Source organism: Tachypleus tridentatus, chromosome 5 (assembly GCF_004210375.1).
Source record: "Tachypleus tridentatus isolate NWPU-2018 chromosome 5, ASM421037v1, whole genome shotgun sequence".
Lineage (NCBI taxonomy): Eukaryota > Metazoa > Arthropoda > Merostomata > Xiphosura > Limulidae > Tachypleus > Tachypleus tridentatus.
The window spans coordinates 27609305-27634159 of record NC_134829.1 but is presented as its reverse complement, the minus strand read 5'-3'; the positions used below and the strand labels follow the sequence as shown (position 1 = coordinate 27634159).

General features: G+C 34.7%; 1 protein-coding gene across 9 annotated transcripts in view; it reads right to left on the bottom strand.

The window, feature by feature from the left end:
- The window catches only part of LOC143250793 (puratrophin-1-like), a 208357-nt gene that overhangs the window by 41188 nt on the left and 142314 nt on the right, over positions 1-24855 (bottom strand). For 8 of the 9 annotated variants that reach the window (XM_076501789.1, XM_076501788.1, XM_076501790.1 and 5 more), the window contains 7 exons: positions 20410-21280; positions 14977-15126; positions 7548-7665; positions 3765-3864; positions 3515-3610; positions 2964-3080; positions 2424-2671 (listed from right to left, as the gene is read on the bottom strand). In XM_076501789.1, the coding sequence (XP_076357904.1) occupies positions 2424-2671; positions 2964-3080; positions 3515-3610; positions 3765-3864; positions 7548-7665; positions 14977-15126; positions 20410-21280 (1700 nt within the window). The remainder of the gene's footprint in view (positions 1-2423; positions 2672-2963; positions 3081-3514; positions 3611-3764; positions 3865-7547; positions 7666-14976; positions 15127-20409; positions 21281-24855) is intronic. The other variant, XM_076501792.1, reaches the window with a different exon arrangement.

Here is a 24855-nt window from a genome sequence, read left to right as displayed (position 1 = left end):
GCAAAAACAGTATTAGAAATCTGAGTATGTTATTTGTAGATTTATCAGCACTAAGCCTTATATTCTACCATATCGTGTTCCTGGAAGAAGCTCGTTTTATCTATCCAGTAAGTTTAAAGTTTACATAACTGTATTAGTAAGATGGTTATATACTTGACTTAAGCTTTCTAAAGGTACAAGTAAATACTTCCACATTTCCTTTGAAGCAACTTTTAATCATTTATAACCAAATAAGGATAACACTGAAATGTTAATTTTACGAATTTAGTCTCTGCTGACCTATTGTCATCTTAATGAGTTTATTCGCTAATCGATAAATGACTATTTATGAGAGAAATCAGCTGCAAAAAATTCTACTAACTCATTGTCATGACCGTTTAGTGTAGCCAGTATTAATTATTTTGTAAGTTAATACTTCATGTTTATTTATTTTTATAATAAGGAAAGTTAAAAGCAGACAGACGACTGTTGGAAGCTGTGTTTACTGATGTTGAGATAATCCAACGTCGTATTCTGTGTTAACTATTGACGAATCCTTAACCCAACACACATATACTTACTGTATATATATTAAACATTTTAGTTTTGTTTTTAGTAAATAAGTAATCAGTAAATAAGCCAGCGTTCAAATACCTAGCATATACTTAAAAAAAAAAGACATTGACGAACGTACATTGTAAAATAACATGGTAGCATTTGCTGAGCGAATAACTATATATGTTGAATACATGGGTAAGGCTGACCACAAGAACCCTTATCTGGATGTAAGAAAGGCATTGTTTATATTTGGTGGTGGTAAGATCGTCATGGAACCCTTGATATCTTGAAGTTGAAAACTAATTATCCCGATTGTATGTTACAACTAGACTGAACGACAAACATTTTTAATCTAACAGCTTGACAATCGATTCTGTCCTAGAAGTCATCATCTTCCCCCCATGCTATACGTGTAATATTTTTAATTCTCAAACAATCAGAGTACTGTGTTTGCTGCTATATGATATATAATTCATTGTATTTTGAAAGACATCTTAACATAACAAGTTAACAAGAATTTTACTTATATAAAGAAATTACTATCTTCCAAACCTTTATTGCTCAACTACCCGAGATAAAAATCAGGAAATCTTTGTTGCTTTCTTATTTCTGATCTAATACTGTTTATTAAAATATAGCGTTATCCAATATCCCATTTACATAAAATACTCAACTGTTATTAGTGAATACATTAAACATAACACCATCCCGATTATAATTCCCGAAATATGACAATGAAAATAAAGTACAAATTATATCTCTAAAATATAGTGTCCCAACTTTGACCCCTGACCTTCAAAAGTTAATCACGTCTAGAATTTTGCATTCAGTACTTGTTTTATAAGTTTGGTAAAAAATTATTATCGAGACGAACGGACATGTGCAAATCAACATACCGTCCTTCTTCGCAGCGAGGACTCCGTCGAAATTTAATAGGGATGTGAGAGGGTCAGGTGCTATTTGTTTTAAATTTAGAGTACAGCTACATAAGATCTATCTGCGTTAACCGTCCCTAACTTAGCAGTGGTAGACTAGAGGGATAGTAGCTAGCCAAAAGCACCCGTCGCTAACTCTTGGGCTATTCACTTACCAATAAACACAGTGAAACTGACCGTGACATCATATCACCCACACACCTGAAAGGATGATCATGCTTGGTGCTGGAGATACGAAACAGCGACCCTGACTAACCACCAGGGCATAAAGTCTTTAGACGAAATATACTCAGTTTGGACGTGGTTGGCTTACTGAACAACAAATCCAAAGGTCTAAAGTTCGAGAAGTGATGGTGCTTAATATTTTCTTATTCCCAATTTCAGTTGTGGGTACATTATACACGTAATAATTAGTACCATTATTCGTTTCAGAAGCATAACAAAGCCCAAGGGGTGCTGATGGCTAGTTTTAAGCCCCCTCTGACAACACTTCAAGATTAAGGACGGCTGTACTTGAATTACAGGGGTGTCTGGAGCAAAACCAACGTGTCGTATAAAGTTTGTTTTGTTTGAAGTTGAGCACAAAACTACACAATGGACTCTCTTGTGCTCTGCCCACTATGGGTATGGAAACCCAGATAATAGCGTTGTAAGTCCACAGACATACCACTGTGTCACGGGGAAGCGTTGTTAAATTGAAAATGTTAATCTGTATGCAAAATTACTAGAATTAGTTTAAAGGGTTTAATCTTTTTTATTTTAATAACTTACTTTAGAATATTCAGTTTTATAATTTTTCCCACTTCAGAAGATTCATTTAGTTGTTTCTTATTTAATGTTCTATTTGTATATTTACTGCATAAAGTAATTTAGAATATTATAATTTTTTCATAAAAACAAATATTTTTAAATAATAATGAGTAACAAGTAATGAAAGATATATATATATACCTATAATCATGATTATCCATCGTTTTATTGCTGTACGATTCCAGTTCTTTTAAAACAGTATCTCCCTCATCTACTAGATGGCGCAGCTGCTCGTCCTGAAAAGCCTGATTAATAATTCTTTTCTCTTGTTCAATTATCTGGCTTGTTAATAAAGCGCTTGGTGGAAGTTTGTTCCCTCGCAGCTCTTGCATGACGGTCACTAGGTGGCGTCCCAGTAACTGACAGCCATTAATGAAGGGCTCCAGGAACTAAAACAAAATAACAGCAGATATATGTCTTCATGGGAATGTTTTACTAAATAAATAAGTAATGTAAGCAAAAACAGAACTTATGATATCGGTTGATTATATATAACTTGAAAAAATTCATATGGTCATTCAGTGCCAAATTGACAATATACAGAATCATTCATTTATAAAACTCACGTAAATATTTAATACACTCGAAGAGGATTATTTAGGCAATATAGATGTTAAAAGATTTGATTAAAATTTTGTGAAGCGTTAAAATTTTGACGCAACAAATACTATTTATTTTTACCATTCTGAAACTAATCCACTCCTGGTGATTATATTTGTAACTACCAGAGTGCTTGGGAAGCAGTTGGTCCTCTTGAACAAAACTGTGTAGTTTTTCCACAGTTACGACAACAAAATACTAGGGGAAAAAAATAAACATTTATATATCTGCAACAACAACAAACAACTAAAAAAACACGTTAAAAACATGGGGAAACACGCCAATTACACCTAGTTGATAATACTGTAATTAAAGTTAATAGCTTTACCCTCTTATGTAGAGCCGAAGATGATGAACAGTTGAAGGTTTAAGAATCTGGTAATTACCAGACTGTGGCCAGTTCTTAACTAACAAAATTCGGGTTGCCCTCTTGTATACAAATGTTATCTTGTACCTTAACTTTTATTGATTGATAGTTTCTCTTTAGTTTAGCACTTTAATAAGAAGTCCAAGGATATGGGAGTTATCGATTACTAGTTCTATCTGTAACTAATTAAGATTGTTTACAGTAATATCATGCGACAGCAAAATTACACCTTCCCCTCCTACTTCGTAAAAATATGAACTTTTACCTTAAATCCACTAGTTGTAAACAAAGGCGTTGCTTCGAGTTTGGGTTCATTTTCAGTGCACACCAAAATAATGCTTATAATATTGGAAACGCTTGCCTGCGGAAAAAAAAAAAAAAAAATCAAACGTGCAATTCGGAATGTTATCCACACAACATGTATTTTTCCACTTCGCGGTGGCTTAATATTCTTCAATAGATAACCTACGAACATTAATGTGGCACTAAGAAAAATAAAGTAATTTTAAACCCACCTTAACCAAACAAAAAGCCTCATCTAAAACTGTCCAATCAGAATCCTCCGAGTTATGATCATCTATCAAAACGCAAAATCCACGCGTAGCTACTTCCTTCCTGTAGAAAACCGATAGAAAAATATATTGTGGATTTAAAATTGTACTAATGACAAAAACTAATGTGGATACTTTTATCAAAGTAACTATGTACTAATAAAACTATGAACAGAATCAGTGCTATGTCTTAAATATCAGTGGTGATTGTTTTATTTCCTCACTTTCTACAAAAAACAATTTTTTCAAGGATATTTTTCTCATTTCAAAACATTAATCAATTGTATAATGTTGTGTAAGCCATGAAAAAAATGCCGTCATATATAAAGAGGCAACGAATCCACAGTATATCCACACAAATTATGCCATTACAAGACATTACATGCGTTATAGCGTAGCGATATGTGGGGTAAGACCCAGGCAGTCATGGACCCCTAATGGGGACCCTTCAAAATAAATATTTAACATAGAAAATGTTTTAATTGGGGGAAGGGGGGTTAATTTTTCTCCAGGGCCTTTGAGATCTATTTACGTCACTGATTTTGCATGACGATCCATTCAACAAACTTGGCTTCTATTCTCATCAGAAATATCCAAAAATTAGTAAGTAGTATCTATAAGGCTATAACAGTTATAACATCAGTATAAAATTTTGAGAAATATTAGTCGAATTGACCTCGATAGGGTCAAATAAAGCTGATGCCACACTTGAAAATATTTAGAAATAAAAATTACTTTCAGTATTCCAACAGTGCTTATTTAATATATATAAAACTGGCTACGTCTATTAAGTAAGCAACAGAGCTATCCTAAATAGCTAAGATTTGAAGAAATGGAGATAATTCATTGCAACAATGTTATTTTATTTGTTGAACACAAATAACTTCATCAAGGTTGTGTATGTTATATTAAAACGATTTTCAATAAGCAAATCAAGTTACGTAACAATTCACGGCTGATAAATTCTCAATGGAACAGAAATGTATCAGAACTACATCTTCACATTGCTTAGCATTTATTTCTTAAATGGTGGGATGCCATGAAAAGTGGCCGGTTTTGGAATGGTGTGTAGCAGCCCCTTTCGACGCACAGTACTCACACAGTCAGGTCATAAAGATATGTTCGAATCGGAACTGAAATTTTCTAAGAAGTTATATCCCTTACATTTAATGGTATTGGAAAACGAAAAAAGAGAGACCAATTAGGGGTACCAGAAACATGCACAAAGAACCTACAACAAATTGTACTCCAGCCGTGATGAACAGAATTCGGCTTCTTGTAACAGGCGTGAAGCCAGGAACACAAATGTCAGTGGTAAAAGTTAGTCTATGTGCCCCATGAAACAGTACGCAACATATAAAATATATTCCAATCTGGAAATCTGGCACGTTTTTAAGACATACTTTCAACCATTGTAGGTCTCAAGCAACTGATGAATAAAACAGGTATTCATAACAAAGATAAATAAGTCAAACTGTGGATTATGTACAACCGGACTCTTCAAACTAGCACTGGGGAAACATCTGTTCGTGCAACAAATGGATTACAGAAAATTTACGAAAAGGAATGGTGTACTTTGGACAACAGCCTCACGTAAAAGACTTTTGCAATGGAAAGAAGACTGCAGGGTTATTTTCAAGATGAACAATCGTCTGATAAGAGTATGGTGGACGTAGCGACATCTAACGGCATGGTGAGGCTCCAAAGTCGTACTAAGATTATGTATTTGACATTTATACGTATTATAATTTATTATGTAAACAGTAGTGCTTGTGGATATTAATAACTATCACAAACCTTTCTGCTTAAACCAAACAGTTTACTGTACAACTGAAGTTTTTCTTGCTGTTCCAAACACTATGACATGGATTAAAATATGTCATACCATCAGAGCCACAATGCAGGATACTTGTAAATGTGACGTAAATTTTGATATAATTCAGGCTCCTAAATTTACAGAAAAATAATAAATGTTTTGTACACTTGCCAGAGAGAGATTGTTCCATCCTAAAAATCATGGGGCAAGTAAAGACGACAATTATTGTACTGTAGTGTAGTTCAGATTTTCTTAGTGCAAAAATACACAATGAACTACCTGCACTCTGTCCACCATAGGGAATTAAATCCTGGACATTAGCGTTGTAAATGTGTAAACTCACCGCCGTATACTGCATTTGCTTGGTTTGTTTTGAATTTCACGCAAAACTACACGAGGACTATTTGCGCTGGCCGTTCGTAATTTCGCAGTCAGACTATAGGGAAAGCAGCTAGTCATCATCATCCATCGAATAGTTGGACTGACAGTCACATTATAAAGCTCCCATGGCTGAAAGGGCGAGCATGTTTGGAAGAACGGGGATTAGAACCCACGATCCTAAGATTTCAAGTGAAGGGTCCTAACCAACGGGCCCTATACTGTATTGAAAACTACTATAAATAGAAATAGTAAAAAACTGTGGGACCATGATTTTTCATTATCTGATATTTCCTAACAAAGGCTGCTCGAAGTACTGGTTGAGCAGTGTGAGCAAATTGTTTTAAAGTAACTGGTATTTATAATACTTGGAAACGAAATACCGCTTAATATCGTATATTATGTATTACAATTTGAAATAGCCTGGAATTCAGTTATGGTGATTTAATGATAATTATAATTAATAATAATAATAATTTATTAATCAGTTAAGATAATTTAAATTTAGAAGTTAATTAAATGTCGATATGTATCCAATTTATGACTCTTTCCAACAAGACTACCAAAGTTTCTTCTTTAATACAAATATATTTTAATATACAAACAATAATGCAATTTACAATAACGGTTATTACAAGTAATGATTATGTACAAAAGTTTTACAAACAATATCAAATCTTGTTTCTGGTCTTAAGCTTTGATATCTTATCGAGGGTTCACGATGAGCAAGTTAAGTTTCGAGTTGATGAAGGTGTAATTAACTTAACGGAGAGCTAACTAGCTCTTGTGTCCTATATGCATTTGCTGAAGTTAAATGGTTTATAATGTTCGAAATCTATAAACGTTTCTGGTCATATGCCCCCCGCTAGTACAGCGGTAAGTCTGCGGATTTACAACACTAAAATCAGGGATTCGATTCCCCTCGGTGGGCTGAGCAGATAGCCCGATGTGGCTTTGCTATAAAGAAACACGACATTATGGTCAGATATCTGAGGTTTTCCGGCAGTTATAGCTTCCGTCGTTTATAGTATATCAACTATAGCAAACCAATATGTACTGTCTCATTCTGCGTCGCACTGGTTACATTTATAGGAGTGAAAAGAATTTCTAGAAATTTCAACTTGCACAACAATACTAACAATACACTAGTGTTTACGTTCACACATACATCGTTGAATTTTGCACACGAGAGTCATCTACAACTTTAGTGTGTGGGTATGAATTTCGCAATGCAGATTTAACAGTATAAGTTACGTATATTTCTAAACATAAACATAACTTTAATATCGATATCAATATAGATATATAACAGTAAATCATCACACATAACAAACTCAAGTTTGAAAGCATCGCCCACCATCAACCAAAACTTGAATGTTGACATACACGAGCCTTACATCTGAACAAGTCTTTAATGTGAATTTCTCAATAAATTATTGTAACACTCCGTAAAAGTCGTGAACAACGTATCAAAAGACACTTATACTGAGAAATACACATACATCCGTTTAGCGAAATACCAAATCAACATTCACTGACGAAAAACATCTTACCTTGGAACACTGTGGAAATACATGAACAACTCGGCTAATCCTGATGGTGTAACTTTAAGGTTTCTGAACACGGAACAGTGTATTATCATAACACTTCTACCGTCGACATCACGAGATCCTACAAAAAATACAGACACAACTTGTTCAGAACTCTGCAATACAACAAGCCTTACTTATGCGTTAAAATTACGAGATGGAACCTATAAATTATAGATATTTAATAACAAATAATCAATAGTTGCATAACCAATATGGACGACACCATTCTACACCAATGTGGGCGATATAATCATAACTAAGAGTGGTGTATAAAATATTAACTTATTTCTTAAATTGAAATAGCTTTCAACCAATCATCTTCAAGCCTATATTGCAATGTGATTTAGATAGTTTCACAGAAAACGGGTACAACAATTCCACAACATTTAATGGTTAGGAATTCTTTATTAAAAATATCAAATGCTAATTGTTTGTTGACACGTTGGATTTGCATTAAGAAGATTGTGGATAAGCTTGTAATCCACAATTTAAATCATTTATAAACAGCTTTCTTTTAATAAGTTAAATAGAGCCGTCGTGAAAACAGAATGTGATAATAAGGAAAGAAAAAAACATGATTATAGATGATCTTATTGAAAGAGAAATCACATGATGTAACTGAACAAGACAATTTAAAAACTTCACATACATCTAAGCAGGCCTGCTTGTCATCTGTTTCAGTCATCAGCAAAGTTTCAACAAATATAAATTAGTTTCCTGTAGCTACTCGGTTCTCTGGAAAGTTTAACCCAGAATAAGATTAATGTGTTCAAGATGTCTTCTTTCGAGTTTTAATTGATCAACACACGGAGACAGCATACGCTCTCAGTTCTTTCTTTCTGTGAAAACCAGTTCTTAAAGTAATAAATACCTTCTTGTTATGAATGTTGTTGTTTTTTCGTTTTGAATTCGCTCAAAGATACACGAGGGGTTTCTGTGCTAGGCGTCTCCAATTCAGCAGTGTAAGACTAGTTTCTACCATTAGTAATCACAAGGCGTTTAGCAATAATTCTAGTTAAACTACGTCACCTGTCTTATCAATTATATAAAATAATTATTTCCATTTTATATTAAATTATGAACGTGTTTTTAAAAGTAAGTGGACTACAATAAACTAGAAATTTGGATTTGACAGTCATTATCCAAACTAGACATATAACACAGATATAAAGCAGTTACGATATATATGTACAGAAGTTTACAGTTACAAAAATGTGTGATTAATAAACTCTCTGTAACACCTGAAAAGATAGACAAGACATTTGTGCTCCCCTCTATACACCAGGTCAAGACTTGGGTCAAGTATTTATATCATTATGTGTACGATGTTTCACATACCTAAGAAACAAAGGGTTATTATATGTTTGACAACAGGGATACGACAGCTGTAAAAAAAAATAATAATCGAAGCTGATATTATACATTACTTCACATACACGCACGAAGATAACGTTTCACAAGTATCACGTTTGTGGATTACTTCTATAAATACCGAACTTTTCTGAGAAGCCATATTTATATGACGTTCATATTTTCTTCAGCAATTAGATCTTCAGCAAATGACCACAAAGTCAGGTCATAAGTACGTCCTAAAGTAAACAAAGATTCACACAAACGATCGCTGTCTTTCCTTTTTCACCAATCAAAAACATACGAGGGCTGTTCAAAAAATACGCGGACTGACGTCATAAAACAAAATGTACTTTATTTAGAAGTTACAGGTCTGGGACCCCTTCAAAGTACTCTCCTCCCCGACGCACACACTTATCCCAACGGTGTTTCCACTTGTTGAAACAGTCCTGGTACGCTTCTTTTGTAATGTCCTCCAGCTCCTTCGTCGCATTTGCCTTAATCTCGGGAATCGTCTCAAATCTTCTTCCTTTCAAGGGTCTTTTGAGTTTGGGGAACAAGAAAAAATCGCAAGGAGCAAGGTCAGGTGATTAGGGGGGGGGGGAAGAACAGTGATCGAGTGTTTGGCCAAAAACTCGCGAGTTCTGAGGCACAAATTTCGCAGCAACGCGGTGCATCTTCAATTTTTCGGTCAAAATCTCGTAACAAGATCCAACTGATATCCCACACTCTTCAGCAAGCTCCCTGACAGTCAGACGTCGATTTGCCCGCACCAGGGTGTTGATTTTGTCGACGTGTGGGTCGTCAGTTGACGTGGAAGGACGTCCAGGACGCTCATCATCTTCAATGGACTGTCGACCATCCTTAAAACGTTCATGCCACTTGAAACATGCCGTACGCTTCATAGCAACATCACCGTAAGCCGTGTTAAGCACAGCAAAAGTTTCAGTCACAGATTTTCCAAGTTTAACACAAAATTTCACAGCAAGTCGTTGCTCCTTCAGGTCATTCATTCTGAAATCCGCCAAACGAAAAAATCGCACTTCACTTAAAACCGCGTAGCTAATACACAAATAAAGATATCTGCAATCGGGAAATGGCGTCGTAATCAGCTGATCTGTGCGAACCTAGCGACACCAAGCGGATTCCCCTGGAATCAACTGGAGCCGCGCAATTCAAACAGTCCGCGTATTTTCTGAACAGACCTCATACAGGGGAATCTTGTTTAATAATCTTTTACCCCTGTTCACAGCTACGAGGACCCGTTACCTTGACAGCTATCGTACATACTGAAACGCTTTATAAAATCTTGTTGATAATGTCCGAATTTTTTTCCAATTCCTTGATAAAGACAGAATGAATACAAGCTACAGATTCGATATCTACGTATAAACGTTAAATTATATGAAATTTACAAAAACTGAGTTAATTTTCTAACAAGATACACGAACGTCACTTTGTACCAGCTGAACGGTAACTAATCGAGAACGTATTATACTCCGTTCCATGAAATTCATTGCTTTGACACATAAATGACCTATATAGGGCGCGCCATCTGGTCTTTACAGATTATGAAAATTCCATATAATACAAATTGATCTAATATGTTTATTCCGTGTTGTTCTAATTCAACTTGTCAAAATTAACTACTTAAAATCTGTAGAACTTTACTTCTATGTAGGCCTAACACTATTCAGTCATGTAACTACCGCAATTGACGTAGAGATAAAAGAACTTTTACAACTTTCTCTCATTCAATTTCTTTATTATTATAATTAATTACAAGTTTAATAGCAATGTAGAATTAATACCATGCTAAAAAATTCCTAATAAAGTAGACGTAGTTTCAAGAAACCTGCCTTCCTGAATAAATTATGTCACAGAGGAATATTTAATTTCTGCAATATCCGTTCTTGTTTCTATAATTAACAACATTTTGGTCAACCGCATGTGACATCAACTATCCTTGTTGTTTAGAAGAAGGCATTTGATGCACAAGGATTGGTTTAGTTTGTTTGGAATTTCGTGCAAAGATACTCAAGGGCTATCTGCGCTAGCCGTCACTAATTTAGCAAGGTAATACTAGGGAGAAAATAACTAGTCATTATCACCCACCGCCGACTCTTGGCCTACTCTTTAACCAACGAATAGTGAGATTGATTGTCACAATATAAAGCCCCCACGGCTGAAAGGGCAGGTATGTTTAGTGTGACGGGAATTTGAACCCGCAACCCTAAGATTACGAGTCGAGTGCCATTAACCACCTGGCACTGTCGGGCCTTGGTCAACAGTACCCACCACTAGCTTTTGTCCGACCAAACACTGAGACCTGGTCGTTACTTTTATAACTTACCCACGATCCCAAAGTGTGACGTGCGTGGTCGCAAATCACGCATCCTGAGATTCACAGTCTGGACACATTCAACCCACATGACAAGTGTATGCGTAACATTTGACAGTAACAGTAGCATCGGAAAATGAACGCCACAACTTCACTGCACGTTCAGCATATGACAACATTACGATACAATTTAATTATTAATTGACTAAAAATTGAGATATAAGAGGGTTTTGAAGATTCTCAAACTCATTGGACCTATGCACTTGAAAAATTAACATCGAAAAGTCGCTCGAAACAATAATCTGAATTCACTTTTCGGAAATTTTTAAGTTGGGAGTCATCCATATGAGGTTTTAGGACTCTCAGAAGCTGATCCATACATGAAAATTTGAATAAGCTTGTAATGGGTAGTTCAAAATAAGAAAATTCGTTTGGATCTTTATGATCCTCATTCGGATACTCCCAAACAAAAGATGGGGACCTGACTGGTTTGTTTTGAATTTCGCGCATAGCTAAATGAGGAATATCTACGCTAACCGTTCCTAATTTAGCAGTGTAAGGCTAGAGGAAAGGCAAGCTAGTAATCACCGCCAATTATGGGCTACTTTTTTACCAACCAACGAATAGTGGAATTGACCGTCATGTTATAACGCTTCTACGGCTGAAAAGACGAAGTTTGGTGTGACGGGGATTCAAACCCGCAACCCTCGGATTAAGGGGGCTTGAAAGCACTCACGACTGGAATCGTGGATTTATATGAATAAATAAGAGACCTTTTCAGACAAAGTATCAATTTCTGGATTGGCAGAACTTAGGTGAACCAAATGTAAACGGTCATTGAACACAATGCATGCAAAATATTGTGTTATTGTTGTTTGTGAATGTTCGCACTAAACTTTCCAGTTTACCTATATAAGTGCATATTATCATAATACGGTTGAAGTTTGCAATTTTCCCTTTTCATTTTTCATATAAACTTAAACTTTTGTTTCTATACATAAACTACATAGTAAACATATTAAACTTATAACTAATAGATTTAGTTTAGTGTGCTGAGGGAGACAAGAGAAATTTAAAAAACAAAGCGGAAGGAAAAAAATGAAACTGAAGAACAATATTATTTTTATCTGTGTAGTTGTTTGGTGAGGTAAAATAATTTAATTTTTTGTATAAAAAACTTCTTATTGAAATCCAGGAGGCGTGGGTTACTTCAATTTGATCTTTATAGAATATACCACGTTACAAGTTACTTCAAAGTTGTGACAACAGTGTTAATTCTGCCGAGATCAAGAAATTTCCTATAACAACACAGTGGCTACTTTTTCAACCGTAAAACTAAAGGATAGAACTAAGAGCTTGACATAGCTATACGCGATAATTCTCTATAAACCAGGCATAGCAAAACATTTTCCGCAGAATTATCATGCAAACAAAAATAAGTAACCAAAACTCTGTTATAATCTTAATATCAATACATACCATCGAGAGGACAGAGATGTAACCAGTTTTGTCCACTTTTAACCCAGCGTGTTTGCCAAGACATGAAACGAACGAATGCACTAAGAAACAAGCGCAAGAGGGAGATGATATCGTGATTTATAGATGGATAACAAGAATCAGATCCACAAATGTAGAGCACAGACGATTAGTACAAGCAAAGATCTGGGCACGTGAAACTAGACAGGGTTAATAATGTTATTGCATTTAACACGATTGTTGTTCCGAATACAAATGACAACAAGAGAAACAGCATGCAGGTATAAATAAATAAAAGGTTTTCGTATGGTCTCTCAATATCGACTGTTAAAAACGGTTATTTTCTAAAATCTAATTTAGGTCAGTTCTATATAACAATGTCTCAAATTAATTTTATAGATGAACAATCAATGCTATTCATTCAAAGTTAATTTACCAACAATTACAGACATCACTACACTGTAATTAGTTAAATATCATTTGATTCTAATGATGAACGTAATAACACTAAACTGAATGTTTGCTAGTAACATGTGCTAATTTGTATAGTTAAACATAAAATGTCCCTCCCATCCACAACAAAACGGCACATCTACCAAATGAATGTAAGGAAAATATAAAAGGAAAGAAAAGTAACACTTAACAAATAAACACTAAAGATAACAGAATTAACATCTTTATCCACGTTAATTGGCCGCGTTGAGCCACTGGTGGACCTTGGACAAAGTATAAACTAGTGGACCCCCCTTGATTACCTGTGCTTTTATGAAAATACCATACATTTTGACAAACTCATTTCATTATTGATATATATTTATTTATTTTGTATTTATTTAGAAATGAGTGTCTTATTGTTTGATATTATACTCGCAATGCCATGGTGGGCTCCTGGCGGCAGTGGTCCTACTTTAACCTGTTGGATAAAACGGCCCAGTCCACGTTGAAATAATTCAAAGATAATTCTGCTTACTTCCGCCTCAAAATAAAACGTTGATGACATTACTATGATATTATCTATAAAATGAACTATATTAGGAAATGCAACTGTATTCAGTGCAATACACGTTAAAAATTCCAGCTTTTCTGTTAATTTTGTTACTTTCAGAGCACAACAATTAAAAAGGTTGGACTTGGACTTCTGACGTCACACTGCTTTTTCTTATGCGTCAAACACTTTTTATATAAAGAACTTTAACATTAAGTCAAAGTGTAGTACAAGATCTCTACAACTGTTTATTTTAAAATACTGTGCGCAAACAATGAATTTTAAGGTAAGAGGGTCTCCGAACTGTCTTGATAAAAAATAAGTATTAGTTTTGTCAATAAACTAATAAACTTCACTTCATGATTTAGAACAGTGAGATTCTGTAGGTTTTGTTGTTTTTTAACACTGCGAAATCTCCCTTCAAATATTTTTAACGGAAGTTTTACTTGTGCCACGTGGAGTTTTAAAAATTATCAGACTACAATCTATTAACTGTGCTCCAATGCCGAATCACGTTAATCATCACTACCACATGTACCGCCTCGTGATTAATGAAGGATTTTTGTTGCACACTTGAAAATGTTCGTCAGACTTGTTTTTCTTTGTATAATGTATGAGCTTATGCAGTAAAACTGCTGTTAAAATTATTTAAATTGTTTTATTCAGAGATACTTTAAGTATAATCCTTTAGTACTTGTAAAAAAGACTGCTGTATAACTGTCACGGTTTTTGTCTGATTATCCAAGTTTTTGTAATTACAATAAAACTAATTATAGTCAAAATTCAGAAATAGGTGTATACTATAAAGAATTATTTGTTCTGAGACAACCAATCAACAGGCTGGACAAACGACTAATTACATATTTTAAGCTTTACCTACAGATTTTAAGTACGGAGTTCAAATTGTGTGTTTCTTAGGGACTAACTTAAATTATTGTTTCATTTTAAATTCAACTAATTCATTGTACACTGAGCAAGATTAAATTATGAGATGATCATTAAGTCTATCACAAATTTTAAACTATAAAGAAATAAGCAAATACAGAAATAAATACTAAACCGATTATGTTGACAATTATCCTGCAATAATTCTGTCTACACGTATATTTATCGTAACAGCCTAATATTACAGAATGTTGCGTTTCATTCCTTGCAGGCCTAATGTAGAAAGAAAAACACTCTTTAAATTCTGTATTGGAACATAATGGCATATTTTGACATTAGATTTATCCACTCACCCGGTACATAGGCTATTTCAGTATGTAGCAAATCAGGATCCACCTGGCTGATGCAACGGGGTTTGAGCAACGTGTTGTTGAGGGTTTCTTTACAAACGTCATTTGTTTCTCCTTCTGGTGACGAACCAGTTGTAACCAAAGAGTGGCCATCTTGTAAAGTACAAGAAAGGCATTAGTGTCTGCAAACACTCAGCTTCTTTATCGACAAATGTTACATTTTAAAAACCGTAAAAGTACGTAGCTAAAAACAACAACTGGATTTAGGGAATTTGTGAGAGGATTATATGTTGTGTTTTACCATATAATTATTTTAAGGGCTTCCATTATGATGAAAAAAAGTAGCTGAAGCTTACGAAATATATACGTGTGACAGCCAGTCACACTAATCGTTGGTAAAAAGAGTAGCCCAACAGTTGGCGGTGGGTGATGTTGACTAGCTACATTTCCTCTAGCTTATTTCCAAATTATGGACGCCTAGTGCAGATATCTATCGAGTTGCAGTGCATCAAATTAAAGAAAAAGACTATTCATGACAAGGTCTGGCTTTAAATTACCATAATATTATCAGGTATGATATTAAGTAAAACAGAGCTACAATCATAAACGAATTGCATACAATCACATGCATTGCATTATCATTATATGAAATTCAAATTATTTTGACGGATAATTTTAGCTTCTTGTGTATATACGTTAAGAAAGAAAGAAACAAAAACATCACTTCTGTTCTAAAACCGGTCCGAGGGAGTTGGTTAGAAAGAGCATTAATTTAGTCTTCATCTACAAATGGGCGAGAAAGGGCAACCCTAACACGAGTTATTGTGGTGAATCACTGAACACCCTATATTTTTTGTTCACATTTCATGAATGAAAACAACAAAAAATGAAAGTTTGGTGTCCAAGAAATTTCATTCAAAAATGGTGATACAAAGTAACCCGTTGAGAGGAAGCTCTGAAATCGGGAATCTACGTAACTCCGCTTCATGGGCGTCCACTCACGATGAGATACGAAGAGGAGGGGGCAATTCTCTTTCTTTGAAATTTTGAATTTTCATTTGAAAAAAGTTTGAAAGTAAAATAAGGAGTCTACAATACAACCAACACTTAGTAATAATATTGTGATGTGTGGTGTTTCGCACTTGAAAACTCGCGCAGTAGTTTCACACGTACATTAAAAAAAAACAACCAATAACAAAAGGACGAAAGGGTCAGAGATAGTGATTTCCATTACGTTCAAGGCCATTATATAAAACTAATATCCAGCCTTGTGCATAAACAATTTCTAAAGATTATATTTACTTCATGTGAAATGTGAATGAACAATAAGTTAATCTGTGTATTTAAAGTGATGGTGAACTATAATGAATAGTGACGAACAAAGCACATTTTTAGAAAAAATACAAAGTAAGATCTTCAAGTTTCTCTTAGTCTTCTCTTTATTTATACAACTGAATACAACAAAATACAGAAGCAAATTAGATCACTTACAAATGTATGCGAGAATATGAAGGCATAAACACACGAGAGAAAAGGTGTTTTTCATCTATTAATCAGATTGCACTCGCAAGAGGGAAATACCAATCAGAAAACAAACCAATAACGCAGAAGTCTTCCAACATGGATGGTTATATTTTGTCTGGACTCCACGGAAAACGGTTGTAAGTCGATTATACTTTGAAGTGCGACTGTTGTGTTAAACAACTTATGATAAGGTTTTTAATGAATACAAAAAAAAAGTGCGTGGTGAACATGAACTGACCTTAAACAATGCGAATAATTTAGAGGATTAAACATGAATTAGCCTAAAAGAGCATCCTTCAATGAACAATGGAGACCTTAAAATACAGAAAACAAAAATGTTGAACTAACCGATGCACAGAACAAACAAAAATGTATTGCTTTTTTTTTGTTTTAAAACCAGTGCACTGAACAAACGAAAGTGAGGTAATATTTTTTGAAAACCGTAACTTCTTTGAAATATACGATTTTTGTCACTTACCTTAAATTATGCAAGAACATTCTACATGTATGAAAAATACTTTATGACACTCATTTTCATCTCTCAGATCGTTCTCAATGACTGGGAAGCCAATATATTAAGTACAAGAGGTTTTGAAGTTAACAGTTACATCCCGTTACAATGCAAGACAAGCTTGCATATGTTTTTGTCCTCCAACTCTTCCTAGGATTTTAGATATATGGTTCAACCAACTGGGAAAGATTTAGGAAGTGTCAATAAGTTGTTTTTCTTTCCAAATCCATATATTTCATAGCTCCAGTGCTAGCTAAATGTAGACCAGCCACAGAGGTCAGTTTATGTACTTTCAATTATTACTGGCATATTTGGAATCAAAACAGAAACATCACTTATATTCATGACCCATCAATCATTGGAGTGAATTTTTTCACATACTTTTAAGATACATACACTTATATTAAGAAGTTTTTAAATTACATGTTAATTTTTTTCAATTTATACAAAAAGTAAAACCCTAAAATAAAATGTTATTTAAATAACCAAGTCCAATGTATAAGAGCAATTCTATTTTTATATATTTTAAACCTTATACTATCACTGGCACATTTAGAAAAAAAAATCAAACTTTCAAAAGCCTTTCTTTGTGCAGGTGCTAGTATTGTAAATTTTGAAGATTATGTTTACAAGATAGAGAAAATTTGCACTATTTCCTCACTGTTCGTTTAGAATCCATAATCGTTAATGGTTACAAGAAGTTTGGGATAGCTTTACAAACAACAAATGCGCTAAAACATGTTGTATTTACTGACAGATTACGGCTTCAGTATCTCCCCCCCCCCACGCCACAAAATCAGAACTTACACGATCTATTATGATTTTCTTTGTCTAGCAACCAGGGTGATTTTGAGTAGGTCTTCTCTGAGGTCATGAGGAGGAGGGTGTTGAAAAGGCATTTTTTAAATATATTTATACACTATGTATCTATATTCACTTGAAACTCGTGATATTCAAATATGGGTTGAAAGTGTAGATATATTTTTTATGAATAAGTTCGTGTTCATCTGTTCTTGGAAAACATTCTTACCGCGATAGTGTATAACTGAAGAGACAGACCCATCTTCAACGTCAGATGTATGATGGTACACAGTTATACACAAATCATGACGAATTTGTTGTTTTTTTTCAGTATCTTTTGTCTTTACGCGTTTTTTTAGAGTTACAATTGAAAGATAGTTTCACTCCATTGTTCTGTAGTTGCTATCAACTTTAGTTCATATTGATGTTATGTTTTTATTTTGTAATCGAATATTGATTATTGTCGCTACATATACACATATAATAATAGATTGTGTTCACATTGACATTAAGGTTCAAACCTGTGATTATTAAACAAACATGTCCTCAGTGAGATAAGAACAATGTTAAGACTGATTGATCTTCTTTATTCCATCGCCCCCAGAGAAACTCTTGAGTAGTAATAACTGGTTCGTACTAGTAGTAAACCATAACACAGGCCCGATTCACGACCAAAACATAGTAGACATAAATAAGCAAGCTTCATTCACCTTTTCACCTGTAAACAGGTTGCCTGCAGTGGTATCTCCCTCCCTAAATTATATACCATGTACTCTTTTAGAAGATGCGTAGCAAGTAATTTTGGCCCTAACACACCTGATTTGCAAGACTACAATACGAAAGAAAAAATATCGAGCTAGCATTACAACAAAAACTAAATAAAATATTTCTTGCATGAATCCATACATCTATTTCCACTAAACGTTGCTGTGAACTATAACCAACATGGTTATCGTGAATAAAGTAAGTTACAAGGTAAAATATTAACAATTGGATTAATTCGTGAAGTGCTTTTATCGCTTGTTTTAAATAATTAGTTTACATTTTTATATTTGACTTGATGAAGCCTGATGTGATTTCATGTTACGAAAGATCAACATAACCGACAATATTATACAAAACAAATGCAATTTCTAATATAACAGTAAAATGATCCCAAGATGACGTAAACAAGCATTGTGAGCCTAAAGCAGGGGTTCCCAACCGGTAGGTCGCGAAGCCTTGGCAGGGGAGTTGCGTAGCCTTGTTAGAAGTAGCTTGAGATAACATTAATTTTATTTCATAAATTACATTTTCATGTCGCGAGTGCCAAAAGGTTGAGAACCCCTGGCCTAAAGGAACAACGACACAAAATGTTCAACAATGATTTTGTTTGGATATTATGAGAAATAAATTGAAAAAACCCATACAAAGAACACTGAAATTAAACATGATAGACAAATTAATCTCCACAACAAGGCAAAACCAGGCGAAGGAGTGATAAAAATAGTTTCATAATTGACCTTAACAGTATCCACACTGGTAATTAGAAGTTATTAGTTTCACTAAACTTTGTATCGATTTTTTATCAAGAGTTGCTTGTGTTACACAACTTGACACTGCATGTGATTTCTTTTCTTTACGGCATAAATGATTTAAAACAAGATTTATACAACTAAAAAATATAAACATCTCTTGCATAGTTCGCAAGGAGCGACTGAACATAATGTAACAGTATGTAGGTCAAGTGCGGTAAAAGCACAGAAAAAAAATTCTCAGGTGGCAGCTAATGATAAAAGCTGTAATAAAACTAATGGTAGTAAAACTTAGAGTAACCTACTGAAGTATTAAAAAGAATTGAGTTTAAATCTTTGCTAGTTTATTTATATATAATTAAAATTAACGAGTTTTGAGAAGAACATTGTGACACAGCGTAATTAAACAAGGCTACTGGTAATCGTTTCAAAACTCATTACCCCCACAAATCAATGGAGTACTTTTCTTAACTTATGAAGCCGCCTAGTAACTAACCAAATGTAGAAAGAAAAGAGAAAAATTGAACAGTTCCACCTGTAGCATTTAGGTAATGAGCATTTTGGTATTCTACAGATCTTATTCGTACATAAGTAAAATTCAGCGTGTCCTAATTGCCTAATACACCCAGACCAATTAAATGAAACGACCCACAATATAACTACTCGAGGATTTCCCAAGTGACACTAAAACCCATGTCAAGTTTTTATACAAGACCTTTTTACACAGCTAAATAGTACTTAGTAGTTTCACATTTCATGCATAAGAAACTTACGATCAACCTCACCAACAGTTAATTTTTTTATAATTTTAGTTTCTTTGTTCTTGGGTTACGTTAGGAAAAAAAGAATGAAACAGGGAGAGAAAATTTGACAGAATTCAACTTTGTTGACTACCAATCATAAGAAGTAGAAAAATAAAAGTCATACTTAGCGAGTTAGAGTGGATATCGATGGTCCTGCAACATATATGAAGAAATTGTCCACTTTGTAACTCTGCGATAAATGAGAAACACTGACACCATTACAAGAAGTAACGAACAAGGGAATTTTACTGTCTTCAAATATATGATACAAACACTGTCTTACCTGAAGCCGGTATTGGTTTCTCTATGGACAACGATTCTTTGACTGCTTCACTAGACAATGCTGTCTCAGGATGAACTGAATAGTCACCAACAGGCTCTGAAATATCCACATGGTTTCCTCTGTTCTCAGTACTGCAAGAAGAATGGGAAAGACCTACAGGACAACGTTCTTGATTTTCAAAATTTTGAGAAAATTTGGAAGAGTTTTCTTCACTGTCAGAATGTGTTGAAAGATCTGCTGGACAGTCAACAACTGGGGAGTCTCTTAAACAATTTCCTTGTCCATCTAAAGACGAGGAGGTACAAGATTCATGATTACAAGAGTTCTCGGTCGTATCGTCCACTGTGACGTTTAAAAGTCTAGTTTGAACAGAAATGTCTTTAGTCTCCGCTACAGGGTTGTTAAGGGCGGTTGAAGGATCTGAACATACGTGCTTATAAATTCTAGGGTTACGTAAACTTTCACATTCAATTCTTTCTATGCCTCTCTCAACTGTCACCAGAAGGTGCTGCAGTAGGGTGGGGAGATATTCATCCGATTCAGGGTTCGAGAGTAGACCTATTCTTGGATTCGACGTTCCAGGATCGTGTATCCAGTCCATCGTGAAGAGTTTATCGAAGCATTTCTCGTTTATTACTCGTTCTTTAATGTCATCATAATCCCTGTACACACAGGTGAGGAGCAGGGAATATTGAGGCTCCCCTGCTAGCTCGCGGGTCCTCTCGCTACGTAGACAGAAGTAATGATCTCCGACCCTCAGAAACGCCCTATCTATTTCACTTAACTGAACGACCACCCGTTGCTGGAAACACAACGGCCAAGCCTTCCAAGACTGCTCGCCACAGAAAGGATACGAACCGGTGACGAATGTCTAGAAAAAGATGAAAACTGTTTTTTAAAAAACATCAGAGGAAAAGGTGTTATTACTTTAATAAGATATACAAATAAAAATTCATTGACATTTAGGAGCGTGCGTGTAACGTTCCATTCCAATGTATCACAACAAAAGTCTAATTGATACTAGTTATTTCGTGCGTTTATTCACTGAAAAGGACTTGGTAGTTTTAAAGGTGCCTTCACAATTAATCTTAGTTGGATATCAGACTATACAGAGAAATATGTAATTAAATATGCACACTGATGATGATTCATTTGTCTACTTCCTCCAAAATATTCAGTATTAGCATTTATAATACTAATTATACTATTAACTGACTCCAGTGTAAGTGATGTATTATAAAAATAACGGAATGAAAGTAGTCAAAAATAAACACAATGTGCCAAGAAAGCGTACAAATGGTAGTAGAATCAACTGTACTTAGTTCTAGTTCAATATTAGGTCGGTGTGTTTCTTATAGCGAAGGCACAACGTGCTATCTGCTGTATCCATCGATGGGGATTGAACCACCTGACTTTAGTGTTGTAAAGTCGAAGACATACCGCTTCCCCAACGAGGGGTCTTCAATATTATGATCATAATCATGATTATTTACATAAAGTTAACACCCGTAGCAATAAACTTTAACTTATCTTACGTGGATATGGATGACTACTGTTCATTCGTAATAAGCCACAGAAAAGTTGGAGAGATATTTCGGGAAATATAATTACATAGTTTAAAAAGTGAAATTAACGGGATAGATTGCACACACATATCACGAACGAAAAATGTATTAAAAACTTGGTTGGCAAAATAATGTCACAATAAAAACTATCAACTAATTTAAATACTCACATGATAAGTAAATTTATGAAAACAACATTAAATTTCTTCAGTACCCTCTGAACTCCAAACTTGCTCGTTACGAGTTTTTTAAGGGAAACAAAGCATGGATTATTTCACTGCAAAGGTACCGTCACACAGCGAGCTATATCAACCGTGTGTACTAAACTTCGATTTTTGTGATATAACCTTAAGTTTACTGATGATAACATCACAGTTCAAATGCCGAAGCGTGGATATTGCAGCTCTGAAAACATACTGATTGAGGGTCGCGAGTTCGAATCCCCGTAACATCGAACAACCGGCGTTATAATATGAAGGTCAATTTAACTATTCGTTAGTAAAAAAAGAGTAGCCCAAAAGTTGATGGTGGGTGGTGTTTGCTAATTGTCTTTTCTAAAATATCACTGCTAAAGTAGGGAGGGCTTGTGCAGATAGCCTTCGTGGAGCTTTGCGCGAAATTCAAAAACAAACCGAAACAATAATAAATTAAATTAGAAGACTTCAAGATTGTAGAGAGACTTAAAAAAATAAATTACAAAAACCGAACTGAATACTGATGATATTCGATAAAATAAACAAAACTGAAAAAGAAGAATATAAGAAATATACGTTAAACAAGATAAACAGAAGGTTCGGGAACCTCCAAAACTTTGTATATTAGAATTGTACTTAAAAAAAAATTACTTAATAATGAGATTGAACAACAGCATATATTTGTTCAGTTCGTTTTCCTTACACACCTCTAACGAAATATTAAATCTAACCCAGTTCACGAGCTGCAGGAATAAACAAGAATACAATAACTTACTAAAATCCGAACCAGTTTCCAAGGTGTGGGAGGGAATAAACTAAACAATACAATAACTTACTAACATTAGAACCAGTTGATGTGTTGTGTTACGGGGGAAGGAACTAGAATAACGCAGTAACTTACTAAAAGTGTAGTCTATACTATAAAACAGCTTTTGTCTGGTTATTTGTAATAGAAATTTTCCAACTTCCCGACGTCCGATTATCATGTAATTTTCAGTTCTAGGGTATGTCCCTATTTATTTTCCGTACTTACACAATTAAACAGCCATTTCACTTTCCCTTCTTGCTGCCAACCCCATGACGCCTGGCACTCGTATCTTTTTTGGCATAATTTAAAAGGCTTATTATGTGAGCCTCTAGAATTTCAGAAAGTGTCGAGTTTGGAAATCTGAGTAGTGAACAACACTAATTATTATCACGTGTTGCTATCTCTTATGTGAAAGTGCATAACAAATTGTAATCATCCCTTTAACCTTGCGAGATTGAGCATGTTAACATAAGCCTTACTATTAGCAAGATCCTTTGTATGCATGGGACGAAAGTGTTTTCGAATTTCTACTAGGGCTGAACTTTATTAAAATGAGCTCGCTCTTAAACTGCACACAGATGGCACCATTTTTTTACAGCCTAACTTAAATTTTTGGAATTAAAATCCGCGTGTTTTTTGTTGTTTTCTTATTTGCCGATGACGTCATTATGATTAACTTTCGAACTCGAGTAAGCAGAAGCTCATGTAGAATTAGAAGTTGACGTAAGTACAGTGTTTTGAAACTTATAAAAACGCACTGATTACATTGTAATGCCACATCATAATGACTTCTGTAACTTTGTTGTTGAAGCTTTTGCTCATAATCCTAATATCTCACGAGACCCGTCTAACTTATAGAAACCATACGACAAATCTTAATTAATATATATTAGCAACAGCGAAAACAGCCAGAATAACACATTAACAAACGACTATTTCTTAACTTCCGTGAATTCGAACCCATAAACATATAATTCATAGCAGCGAATCGAGCAAAATATTAATATGAACAATAATTCTGACTGATTTAATTCTAAAGTAAATGATTCATATTTTAGAGTATTACGTTCGATAACACGTGTTTACCAAAGTATTATTAATCTCCCGTGGTGAACTTTTGTTTTCTGAAAATTTCCACAAAGCTACTCGAGGATTTAGCTGTCCTTAATCTTGTAATGATAGATTACAGGGGTTCCCAACCGGGGAGTCGCGAAGCCTTGTAAGAAGTAGCTTGGGATAACATTAATTTTATTTCATCAATTACATTTTCATGCTCTTACTTTTTTTTTTTTTTTTTTTTGTTTCGGTGCAAAGCAAAACGTGTGCTACGTTAGTTCAATGTCATTAGGTGATATTATGGATGTATGTATGCGTGCCTGTGAGTGAATGTGCCTGTGTGAATGTGTATGTGTCTGCAACTGTATGTATGTGTGTACTAGTGAGTATGTGAGTGCAAGCGCATGTACGTATGCTTGTGTGTCTGTTTAGCTGTGATTAAGTGTGTGTGTGCTCGCTGTCGACACGTGAGTCACATGTCCGTTGCTGATTGGTGGATGACGAATCGCGGGACTGGCCACGCTCCCTTCCCTCCCAATACTTACCCCATCATTACTCTACCTGCACCCCCACAAGTAGTAAGTGTAAGATCTACAGTTGCCAAAGCGTTCATTATTCAACATTTTTATTTTATTTTAACAATGAGATAAGTAAGCAGTAGAGGTGAGTTGTGTCCATGACTAAACGGCGCAGATACTCAGAATGCTACCTCAACATTGGCTTCACCACTGTGCTCGCCAACGACGGCATTGAGAAACCACAGTGTGTTTTGTGCCATGCTGTCCTGAGTGCAGAGTCAATAAAACCATCAAAACTCAAGCGT